This window comes from Schistocerca piceifrons, chromosome 4 (assembly GCF_021461385.2).
Source record: "Schistocerca piceifrons isolate TAMUIC-IGC-003096 chromosome 4, iqSchPice1.1, whole genome shotgun sequence".
Classification (NCBI taxonomy): Eukaryota; Metazoa; Arthropoda; class Insecta; order Orthoptera; family Acrididae; genus Schistocerca; species Schistocerca piceifrons.
Window position 1 is genome coordinate 513927907 of NC_060141.1, and position 12065 is coordinate 513939971.

At 45.8% G+C, this 12065-nt stretch overlaps 1 protein-coding gene across 1 annotated transcript in view; it reads left to right on the forward strand.

The window, feature by feature from the left end:
- Nucleotides 1–12065, forward strand: part of LOC124795954 (dynein axonemal heavy chain 6) — a 1096896-nt gene that overhangs the window by 815088 nt on the left and 269743 nt on the right. Inside the window, exon 51 of the mRNA XM_047260034.1 lies at nucleotides 5288–5473. Coding sequence (XP_047115990.1) covers nucleotides 5288–5473 — 186 coding nt within the window. The remainder of the gene's footprint in view (nucleotides 1–5287; nucleotides 5474–12065) is intronic.

Below are 12065 nucleotides of genomic sequence, written 5' to 3' on the forward strand. Positions count from 1 at the left end.
GTTGGTAGCCCCTTTCATCTGGGCAGTCAGTTGTTTGACAGTTGCATATCTGTTCAACCATGCAAACCTCCACACCCGTCATTAACCCCTGTCAACTGTGGCTCCCAGTGCACCAAATTTGCCTCAATGCAAGATTTGCTATGCATGGAATACTTTAACCAAAGTCTCACACAAACAGTTTAAAAACTCAGCCATTTTGGAAAAGCTTCCACACTTGGTGTGAAAGCCAATGGTCAAGCCATTTTGGGCATCAGATAAATCTTTCTGTTTCCACATTATGACAACGACTGCACTGTTTTCCATGTCACTGTCACACGCTTTATATACTCTCCACTGCTAGTGCTGCCACCTGCTAAACGTGAGTAGTTACTGCACACTGACGTCAAATATAGACAGGTGATAACATTAATGTGACTGAACTGTGTGAAAAGAAAATACAAAAATGAAGCAGGTAAAAAGGAATACAGATGTCTATATAATGCAAATTGATAGAAATTGCAAAATGACTAAGCAGGGACAGATGGATAACAAATGCTAGGCTATAGTTGCGTGCATGATTAGGAAAAATATAGTTGCCGCATATAAGAAAATTAAAGAGACCATTGGGTAAACAAAAAACTGTTATATGCATATTGAGAGCACTGATAACAAGCCACTACTAAGCAAAGGAGAGAAAGCTGAAAGATGGAAGCAATACATAGAGGGAAAATAGGAGGAAATAATATTACAGATATGGAAGAGGAAGTACATGAAACGAGATGGAAGGTATCCGACTGCAAAAATAATTTGACAGAGCACTGAAAGACCTAAGTAGAAATAAAACCATTGGAGTAGATGTCATTCCCTAGATGTCATTCCCTCAGAAATCCTGAGATAGTTGGGAGAGCCAGTCATGAAAAAACTATTCCACCTAGTGTGCAATATGCATGAGACAAGTGAAATACTGTTATAACTGCGACCAGGATGGTCCCGGGGTAGCAATGACAGAAAGTGTGGTGGGACCCGCCGAGAGGCCTGTGAACAACAACACAATGGAAGAGGATGGACACGACCAACAAAGGACAGAATGAATACAAGACCGAACAACAGAATCACAAGGAAACAAACACTTCCACTCGTACACGAACCAGGAAGTAAGCAGTCTAGTGAAAAGCAAGGTGTAAACAAACGTAAGCTACATTAGACTGACTGGCTGGTAAAGAGGCCGGCGCTTAAGTACGCTTTGGGGGGCGCTGCTATTGGCCTCTGGGACATGGTACCAGATCCCTCCCCCCCTAAAACTTGTGCGTAGGGGCGGAAACGACCCGGACGGTGCCGAGATGGGCGGCAGTGGGAAGAGGAACTGGGTGTATCAACCGCTAGTGGCAGGGAGGAAGGGACGCCTGAGGTATCCATGACAGCCGATCCAGAGTCCAGGGCAGGGGAGGGAGCCGCCGATCTACCCGGAGGTGGAGAGGGCCGGCGGCAGGCCCGCAGGGAGACGGCAACCAGGGGCTGCGATGGTGACTCGAGGACCACGTCTGTACCCAAAGGAGGTAGGGACAGAAGCGGTGCGAGTCCCGTGGCAGCACGAGCTGATTATGATGGCAGCGCTCCAACCCTTTCGACATCTGCACTGACATCACATGCCGCCCATGGGCCGCGATGACCGTGCCGGGTGTCCAACCAACCTTGCGCCCGTACTCGCGAGCCCACATGGCCGTGCCAGGGGCATACTGCTGCGAGGGCTGGGAGTGGGGGCGGGAGGAGGACGGCATCAGCAAATGGAGCAGGGCCCGTGGCTGTCGCCCATGAAGGAGCTCTGCCGGACTGCGTCCGTCAATTGGCGTAGTGTGATAGGTGCTCAAAAACAGGGTGAGGGCTGACGTGGTTGGAGATGTGTCAACTGCCTTAGTCAACTGCTGTTTAAAAGTGCGGACAAGCCTCTCTGCCATGACATTGGACGAAGGGGGCAAAGGGGGGCTACGGATATGCTTGATACCGTTGGCCTGACAGAAGTCGTGGAAGGAGGATGCTGTGAATTGGGGACCATTATCCGAGACCAACGTGTGGGGCAGGCTCTCAATGGCAAGAACCTGGGGCAGGGCTGTGAGGGTAGCACCCGTGGTGGTGGATGTGAAAGCAGAGGACCTCCTGTTGGTCAAAGGCAGGATCGGGGCCTGCTGGGAGATGTGACAAAGCGTCCGCATTAGCATGGTGGGTGGTGGGCTTATACTGGATGGTGTAAGCATAATTACGTAAAAACAATCCCCAGCGCTGGAGACATTGAGCCGTCCGCTCGGGAAGGTGAGAGTGGGGTCCGAAAAGTGTAACGAAGGGTTTATGGTCCATCAGTAGGGTGAACTTTGCCCCAAAGAGATAAGTGTGAAATTTTTGGATGGCGAACACGATCGCCAGGGCCTCCCTTTCAATCTGGAAGTAGTTCCATTGTGCTGTGGTCAACATCTTAGAGGCATAAGCGATGGGCTGTTCGGAGCCATCGGCATCCCGGTGCGTGAGGACGGCCCCAATGCCATATGCCGATGCATCAGTGGCCACAACCAAGGGGCGATCCGGAGAGAAGGGAGTAAGGCATTGGGCGGACTTCATCATCGCCTTTAAACGGAGAAAAACCTGGTCACAGGCAGGAGTTCAAACAAAATGTACCCCCTTGCAATGCAAGTGATTGAGGGGTTGAGCAACGGAGGCAGCCTGGGTCAAGAACTTTAAGTAATAAGTAACCTTGCCCAAAAACACCAGCAGTTCCGATAAATCCTTGGGATGGGGAAGGGCCTCAATGGCCCTGACATTATGACCCGAAGGGCAAATGCCATCTTTGCTAAGCCAGTGGCCTAAGTATTCCACTTCCGGTTGAAAAAAACAACACTTGTCCAGCCGACAGCGTAGACCAGCAGAGTGCAGAGTGTGAAATAAGGCGCTGAGGTTTTGCAAATGTTCCCGGCGGGAACGCCCGGTGACCAAGATGTCATCCAGATAATTCACACATGCAGGGATAAGCTGTGTAAGCTGCTCCAGGAATCGCTGCAAAATGGCCAGCGCCAAAGAGACACCAAAGGGAAGGTGCTTGTACTTATACAATCCGAAAGGCGTGTTGATAACCATGATGTTCTGAGATTCGGCATCCAAGGGCAACTGGTGGTATGCCTCAGCCAGGTTGATCTTGGAAAAATACTCTCCCCCGGCAAGCTTGGCAAGAAGGTCTTCCTGTCGGGGAATGGGGTAAGTGTCAACAAGGGACTGAGCATTGACTGTAGCGCCGAAGTCCCCACACAGCCGAAGGGACCCATTGGGTTTCCATATGACCACCAGTGGTGTCACCCACTCACTGTAATTTACAGGTTCCAGCATGCCAGCGGCCTGGAGCTGATCAAGTTCCTGCTTGACCGCTGGCCGTAAGGCCACCGGAAGGGGCCGGGCCCGGAAAAAGTGAGGCTGTGCTGGAGGGTGATGTGCGCCTGAAAGCCGGAAGCACATCCGAGATCCGGTGCAAACAATGACACAAAAGTGGAGCACAGAGCATCCAAGTACTGAAAAGGAACAGCCGTGGAAACGACCTTAACTTCATTGGAAATTGAAAAGCCAAACAGTTGAAGTGCATCCAGGCCAAAAATATTCGAAGCCGACAGATGGTTGATGACAAAGAGGGTAAGGAGCTGCAGAACACGTTTGTATGTCACCTGGAACTGCCCACGAGGGAGAATGGAACCATCTCCGTAGGCGACCAGACAGCGAGAGGGAGGCGACAACACAGGAGAGCCCAGCCGTGTATATGTCGCCATATTAATGAAGGAGAGGGTGGCCCCAGTGTCGACCTGAAAACTGACATCCTCTGTGAAAATGCGGAGCGTGAGGAAAAGCTTCCGCACTGATGGGTCATCCTGTGGGACGATCGATTGCAGAGCATGGACGGTATTGTGAGGCCCAGGAGGGGCAGGACTGGATCGAGTCGAGCGACTACGACCTACCAATCGGATGTGGCCCTCCTTGCTACACAGTGTGCACGTTTTCCAGTGGTGGGGACAATCAGCCCGTGAATGGGCAGTAAAGCACTGTGGAAAGCCGGAAGTGGGTGGCATGACCAGTGACGAGGGGCAACTGAAGGCACCGACGCCATAGAGACGTCGGAACATGAGGAGTCCCGACGGCACTGGCCTCCATCGGCCGGGCCACATTGACGTCGTGAGGGCGGAACCCACCATGATGCTGCGATCGCTGCCACCTGCATTTGTGCCATAAGACGCTTGTTAGCCACTTGAGCAATTTCAAAGGAGTGGGCAGTGCAGAGAATCTCTTCCAAGGAGGGGTTGTCGAGTTTCAGTGCCGCAGTACAGACCTCAGGGACAGGAGCCAGCTGAACCACCACATCCTGGATCAGGGAGTCCACATACGAAGCCTTACACTGCTGATTGGTACACATAAATCGCATCGACGGCTGAGACTCTGCAAGTCTGTGACCCAGGAACGATACGATTGACCAGGCTGTTTATGGTACTGGTGGAACTCCAGCTGAGAGGCGACTACATGGTAGCGTTGGGAATAATAGTTTGTCAGCAAAAGGCAGATCTCCTGGAAAGAGAGAGCCACAGGGTCGGACAACGGTGCCAACTTGCGGAGAAGAAAGAACATGTCCTGTTAGGCCCATGATAAAAACAACGACCGCTGCAAGGAGTCGTCCGTGACTTGAAAAGCTGTGAAATGTTGTTTCAGCCTATGTAAGTAGGTTTCCCAGTCCTCTTTAGCGTCATTAAAGGGTGGAAATGACGGCGGATGTGAGAAAGCATCGGACACCCGAGGACCCGGAAGCTGGTGCGGTAACGCGTCCCGGTCATGATTTGGTCTGTTAGCAACTGCAGCGACTTTTGTAAAATGTCTAACTGGAGCTGCTGCTGCTGCATAAGCTGCTGCTGTTGCTCCAGCAGACAGACCAACTTTGCCTCCATAGCAACAATGACCACCATTTACCTCGTCGCCAAAATGTTGTAACTGCGACCATGACGGTCACGGGGTAGCAGTGACGGAAAGTGCGGCGGGACCTGGGGAGTGAGCCACTACAAATTATATTCGGTCCACGTTGCCTATCCTTATCGTTCAGAGTATGACTTTCTGTCTCTCTCTCTCTCTCTCTCTCTCTCTCTCTCTCTCTCTGTCTACTTATATATCCGTCTGTTTGATACTTGACAGATGTGGAGAACTATTAGCTGTAGAGGGGTATAACAAGAACTGATCACAGGATACATATAATGAATTCTTCAATCTATTATAAATTTAACTTATATTAATTTTCCAGGCAAGCAGATGGATAAGACAAATGGAAAGTGAAAATCAAATAAAAATTGTGAAACTGACAGATGCAGGATTTATGCGGTCACTTGAAGGTGCTGTTCGAGTTGGTATGCCTGTATTACTTGAAGAATTAGGGGAAACATTGGATCCCACTCTTGGACCAATACTTTTACGCCAGACATTTGTCCAGGTATGAAAATGAATTAACTTTATTTTACATTTCTTAGAAACATAATAAGCTTCATAAACATCCACAGAATTTTTTATTGTTCCACTTTACAAAAATTGTAAGTTATTATTCTTTGACCAACCTACAAGGTTATCAATTTCTACGTTTTTTTCTTGTCTCTTTCCAGCAGACTGTATATGAAAGAGACAAGTGTTTTAATGTAGGTATTTGACAAATTTGTGAAACCCACTCATAAGGATTCAAAGTTATGGAAGGCACCACCATATTTATCTTGTCTTTATATAGGAGTAATGACTGAATAATGGAAGATGTCACTATTTTATGATTTTGTTATTTTGTTGACTCAGTTTTCATATGAGGATATTGTCACAAGTGGCCATAATATTATGAGTATCCTAGATTTTTTATTACATTATGTACATTATGTACAGTAATGCAGTGAGAAACTCACCATAAGCTTTTAAAGACTCAAATATGTTTCATACTAGTAGAGTAATTACTCTAGAAATACCCTTGTTAGGTTGCAATTGATCTCAAACAAGACCATTGTCTTTTTAGGGAATACTCATACAGTTAAGCATTTCAGGTAAGTTACCAATTTAAATATAACTAATGTGTCTTTTATCATTTTCACAGCAAAGCAATCGGAGGAAGCAATGACACACTACATCAACAAAATTTTTAAAGCTTGTGATATAACATTCACTCAGTTATTTGGAAGTAACACTTTGTCTTGCTACTGACCATTCTCAGACGTCTGCATGGACAATCGAGGAATTATAGTTAAAGAAAATATACTTACCACAGTGATTAATTGAAGAGACAGAAAATATCCAACAAAGAACATCATCTTTAGTTACAGGATCATTTAGTTGGTCAACAAACTTTACTAACAGGCTCTACTAGAGAGACGTTACACATTATGAAGTGGTCTACTGTTGAAATTTCAAATGTTTATGTTCCAATAATAGTTGAACAACAAGTTACTTCTGGCCACATGCATCTTGTGAGCAAAATCTGGGAAATTGGAACACACGTGCAGGTCCATTGACACTTGTTTTTCCCACACACCACCTACGAATGAATCTGGGAATGGAGAGAAAAGATAGTGGCACCAGAAGTACTCTCCACCACACACTGTACAAGGTGACTTGAAGAGTATAGATGTAGATGAAGCTGTTCAACTGTTGAGGCAGTTTTTGAGGAGGCAAAAATACACAGTTCACGTAAGACATCAACTACTTCAGCTGTTATAAGAAGTAAGGGGACACTTACGGAGTCTTAGAAGGCACCAATACACTATATTTAAACTTAAATAAATACAGAACAAGTAAATGTAGTAACAGAAATTCTTTGGTGCAATATAAATAATAAAAGGAGTAAATTAATAACTCAGTGTATAACTGAATTCTTGAGTGTCTATACACATATGAAGAAGACTTAATAAGATTTGTTACTGGGCTTTCGACTCATGTCCTTCTAGCTACTAAATTCACCTATACACTCAAGTATATACACTCATACACTACACATATACATTGTTTCAGCCAACTACAATTATCAGCACTGTAACTCAGCTGAGGTGTGCAGTTATATTTTGTGGAGAGTGTGAGGTAGAAATCAGACAGGACATAGGAGAAGAGTTGTTGGAGGGAAGGATATCTGGCAGCTGAGAGGAGGAAGATGCAAGTGAATGGGACAGGAACTTGGAATCTGCAATCTCCAAACCTCTTCCCTATCCTTTCTTCCCTCACAGGCTTCTACACAACCGCTCACACCACTTGAGTTAACATGATAATGTAACTGAGCAGGTATATGTGTTTGTGTGTATTGAGTAATTAGCTATGAATCTTCCAGAAGCCTTTATAAGGATCTTTGAACTCTTGAGCTCATTTTCAAATACATTAACTTCTTAAACAATGGAAGCTCCAGGCAGGAATATCACCAATGTAGGAAAAGATAGATTGCTACTTACCATAAAGATATAAGACTAAGTTGCAGACTTACACTTAAGCTATCAGCTTCAGCCTTCATTAGAGAAAGAGAAGCACACACCATTCATTCACACAAGCAAGCACATCTCACACACATGACTGCCACATCCATCAGCTTGGGCCAGAATGCAAGTATCATGTGGAATGGAAGGAGCAATCTGTAGAGAACAGGGAAGAGGAAGGGGAAGGGATAGTGTAGTAAGAGTGAGGGAAGAGAGGATCATTGTCTGCCGGACTGTGCAGGGCTAGAATGCCAACTGGCACAGTGTCAGGAGGTTGTGGGGCAGGAAGGGATTAAAAAAGTGTAAAAAGGAAAGGAGCAGAAAAAGATGGGCTGTTGCATTGGCAGAGTGTGGCAAACAAAGAGGGTTAGAGATGAGCATGGGAAGGAGGTGATAGGACAGAGAGGGTGGAAACTGTTGGATTGGGAGTGTGGGGATAGTTATGTTATCGTAGGTTGAGGCGAGGATAATAACGTAATAGGAGAATTCATTATAAGGATATCTCCCATCTGCACAGTTCAGAAAAGCTGGTGATGGAGGGAAGGATCCAGATTGCTCAGGTACTGAAGCAGCCATTGAACTAAAGCAAGTGTGCCACAAGGTCATCTACTTTGCTTTTGCCACAGTTTGGTGGCAACCATTCATCCTGGTGGACAGATGGTTAGTAGTCATACCAATATAAAAAGGTATGCAATGATTGCAGCAGAGCTGGTAAATGACATGGCTTCTTTCATAGGTGGCTTGGCCCCTGATCGGGTAGCATAAACCTATGACAGGACTGGATTAGGAAGAACTGGGTGGGTTGGTTGAGCAGGTCATGAACCTGGGTCTTCCACTTTTGGCAAGGTGTCGGGATTAGGTGTGGCACAGGGATGGACTAGAATGTTGTGGCAGTTGGGTCAGTGACACAACACCACTTTAGGAGGGGTAGGAATGATCTTACATAGGATGTCTGCTGTTTTAGGGCATGATGACAGGTAATCAAACCAGTGGCAAAGTATGTGGTTCAGTTGTTCCAGTCTTGGGTAGTATTGAGTGACAAAGTGGATAGTTCTTGGGGGTGGTGGGAGGGTAGTACTGGATGACAAAGGGGGCCTTCCTTTGTGGAAACTTCTTGAGGTTGGTGGGAGGATTGTGGCTATGAGGAGAAATATGGCATGAGAGATCTGTTTGTGGACTAGGTCTTGGGGCTAGCACTTGTTTGTGAAGGTCTTGATGAGACCCTCAGCATACTGGGTCAAGGGAGTTCCTGTCACTGCAGAAATGTTGTGGCCAAGCTGTATAAGAGAAATTTTTAGGTGTGAAAGGGATGACAGTTCTCATAATGCAGATACTGTTTGTGGTTGGTGGTTTTAATGTAGACTGAGGTGCAGGTGGAGCCATCAGAGAGAATAAGGTCACTGTCTCTTGGAAGGTTGGTTCGAGGAGGATCCATTGAAGTTGATAGGAGAGGTGTTGAGGTTGTGAAGGAATGAATATAGGATGTCTTGGCCCTGAGTCCAGATCTTGAGTCTGAACCAATCTAAGGATCTGGTGTTTTGGAAGGCTAAGAATGTCTCCTGTAGATGGCCCATAAGCAGGTTGGCATAGGAGGCTGCCATGCAGATGCTCATGGCTGGGCCACAGATTTGTTTGCATATCTTCCCGTCAAAGAAGAAGTAGTTGTTTGTTAGGATAAAGTTAATGAGGTGTATGAGGAATGATGTAGCGAGTTTGGAGTCTGAAGGACATGGGGAAAAGTTGTGTTCAATAGTGGTAAGACCATGGGCATGAGGGTTGTTAGTGTATAGGGAGGTAGTGCCAACAGTGATGAGTAGGGATCTAGTAGGTATAAAGGGTGGGGAGAGTGGAGATTTGTTGAAGGAAGTGGTTGGTATTTTTGATGAGGGAGGCTAGATTATGGGCAATTGGTTGGAAGTATATGTTAATGAAAGGCTAAATTCTTTAAGTGAGGGCACAATAACTAGCCTCAATGGGATGACAGGGATTGTTGGGTTTGCGGATTTTTGGATGTTGAAGTGGGTGTGGTGGGTGTCACAGAGGTGAAGAGGGAAATGGACTCAAGGGAGATGTTCTGGGCAGGGCCTAAGGCTTTAAGTAGAGAGTGGAGGTTGTGTTGGACTTCTGGAATGGAAACACTCTGGCAGAGTTTGTAGATGGAGGAGTCAGATAATTGCCAGTAGCCCTCCTCCATGTAGTCACCGTGATTCACAAATGTTGGAACCTTTGTCTACAGGTAGGACGATTAGGTCACAATTAGTTTTGATGTTGTGTATGGCTATTCTTTCTTCTGGTGAGAGGCTGGTGTTCTGAGGAAGGGACCTTGGGAAGAATGGAGAAGGTAAGTTGGAAGTAAGGAATTTCTGAAATGTAGCCAATTGGTGGATAGGTGGGAGGAGGGGTAGGATCACAGTTGTATGGTGGTATGGACTGGGAGAGGCAGGGTTCAATGTTGGAATTAGGTTGGCTTTGCTTTGAGGGATTGGCAGCAAAGAAGTGTCTCCACTGCATGGATCAGCATGGTTAAATTTGGGTATAGAGTGAAAAGTGAGGCCTTTGGACAGGACTGGAAATTCTGTGAAGGTGAGGGTTTTGTTGGAAAGTTTAACAACAGTGTTAAGGGAATATTTCAGCTCTATATTTGGTGGAGTGTTGGCAGGGAGTTTTGAGGTATGTGGGAAGTTGAAAAGGTCAGCTAGGCAGGGGTTAGATGCTATGAGAGGAGGATGAGGAGGAACCCTTTGGGTAGAATAAATGCTGTAAAATGATGAACTGAGGCAGCAGCAGGATGTCAAAAGGTTGGATAACTTATGCAAGTGATGCCTGGATGCTCCTCCATGTGCTGGAGAGCAAGGGATTCTGTTTCTTGGATTTTAATGTATGAAGCAGGATTGCACAGTAGCAGTATCTTGCAGAGGGAGCAGAGGTTGTTCTGGGATGCCTGTGCCATTTAGATGTGTTTTTGCAGTACCGGGCTTGTGAGGGACAAAGTCTGACAGAATCTGTAATGGTAAATGTCATTGTGAAAGGAGGGGTGGGATCCAGAGAAAGGAATTTTTATGGTTAGGTCATTTAGGGGGATTCCATGGTTTACGCAGCATTTAAGAAAGGGGATGTGGGACTGGGTTTTAGGCAGAGCAGTTACACTTTTCTGGACTGGTGCAGAAACTTGGACCAGGTGTCCGTTGTGGCATGAGTGGTGTAAAGGAAGCAGAAATGAAGCAAACATGTCCAATCCACCCAGCCAGCACCTCCAATTCCAGTTCCGTCACAGGTTTATCTTACCCCATCAGGGATCGGGCCACCTGTGAAAGCAGCCATGTCATTTACCAGCTCTGGTGCACTCACTGCAAAGCTTCTTATATTGATATGACTACCAACCACCTGTCCACCAGGAAGAACAGCCAGCACCAAACTGTACCCAAGAGCAAAGTAGACCACCCTGTGGCACAGCATGCAGCTGGACGTAACATGCTCCATTTCAATGGCTGCTTCACTACCCAAGCCATCTGGATCCTCCCCTCAACCACCAGCTTTTCTGAATTGCGGAGGTTTGAGTTATCCTTATAATACATATACATTCTCCCGGCCTCAACCTATGGTAATGTGCTGTCTCCACCACCCCCCCCCCCCCTCACCTACCCCACAGTTTCCACCCCCTCCTCCCTGCTGTCCTATCAGTTCCTCCCCATTCTCATCTCCCACCCTCATTGTTAGACACCCTCTGCCAACATAATCACCCATATTTCCCCACTCTTTTCCTTTCCTCTCCATTTTCCGTGCCTCCCTACCCCAAAACGTCCTGATGCTACACCCAATGCCATTCTGGATCTGCACACTCTATCAGACCACATTCCTCTCTTCCCCCACCCATACACTGCTGTCCCTTCACCTTCTCCGCTCCCTCCACATTGCTGCTTCCATCTTATGTGATAGTTGCATTCCTTGTCTGAGCTGTTGGAGTTAGCAGTCATGTGTATATGAGGTGTGCTTGTGTGAATGAAAAGTGTGAGGCTGAAAGCTTGTGCATAAAAGGATTTTAATTGTGGCTATCTGCAACTTAGTGTATTATCTTTATGGTAAGTAGCAATCTATCTTTTTCTAGATTGCTGTTAACTTCCTAATGGTTTTTATTGCATATGATATAAATCACTTTCATGTGAACTGTCATATACATGGTCACAGTACAAGAGACAATAATTTTGACTTCTTGTCTAGTGTTCAGAGTAGAGTTACATGCTCTGATGTGAAGATAGTCATCATGTTCGTATGAAATTCAAAAAAATTATTAGGAATTTCTACTAATTCAAAAGAAAACAAAAAAATATATATTATTTGCCACTTTCTCCAAATTATCTCAATATCTATACTCAAGGATTGGAAAGTTCGGTTAGCAACATGAAAAGCAGTAGTGTCTGTTGTAATGTTGCATGACACATAGTAATGTACTGTGAGTAGGACTCAGTATTTATGGATGTAGGTCACTATTTTCTTTGAAAAATACCAGTGTAATCATGCAATTATTAAGGTATTAAAAGCAGATAATCAGCAATGATATAATTCAACTGAGGTGTCAGCAGCTTTTTTCAGAGTAGC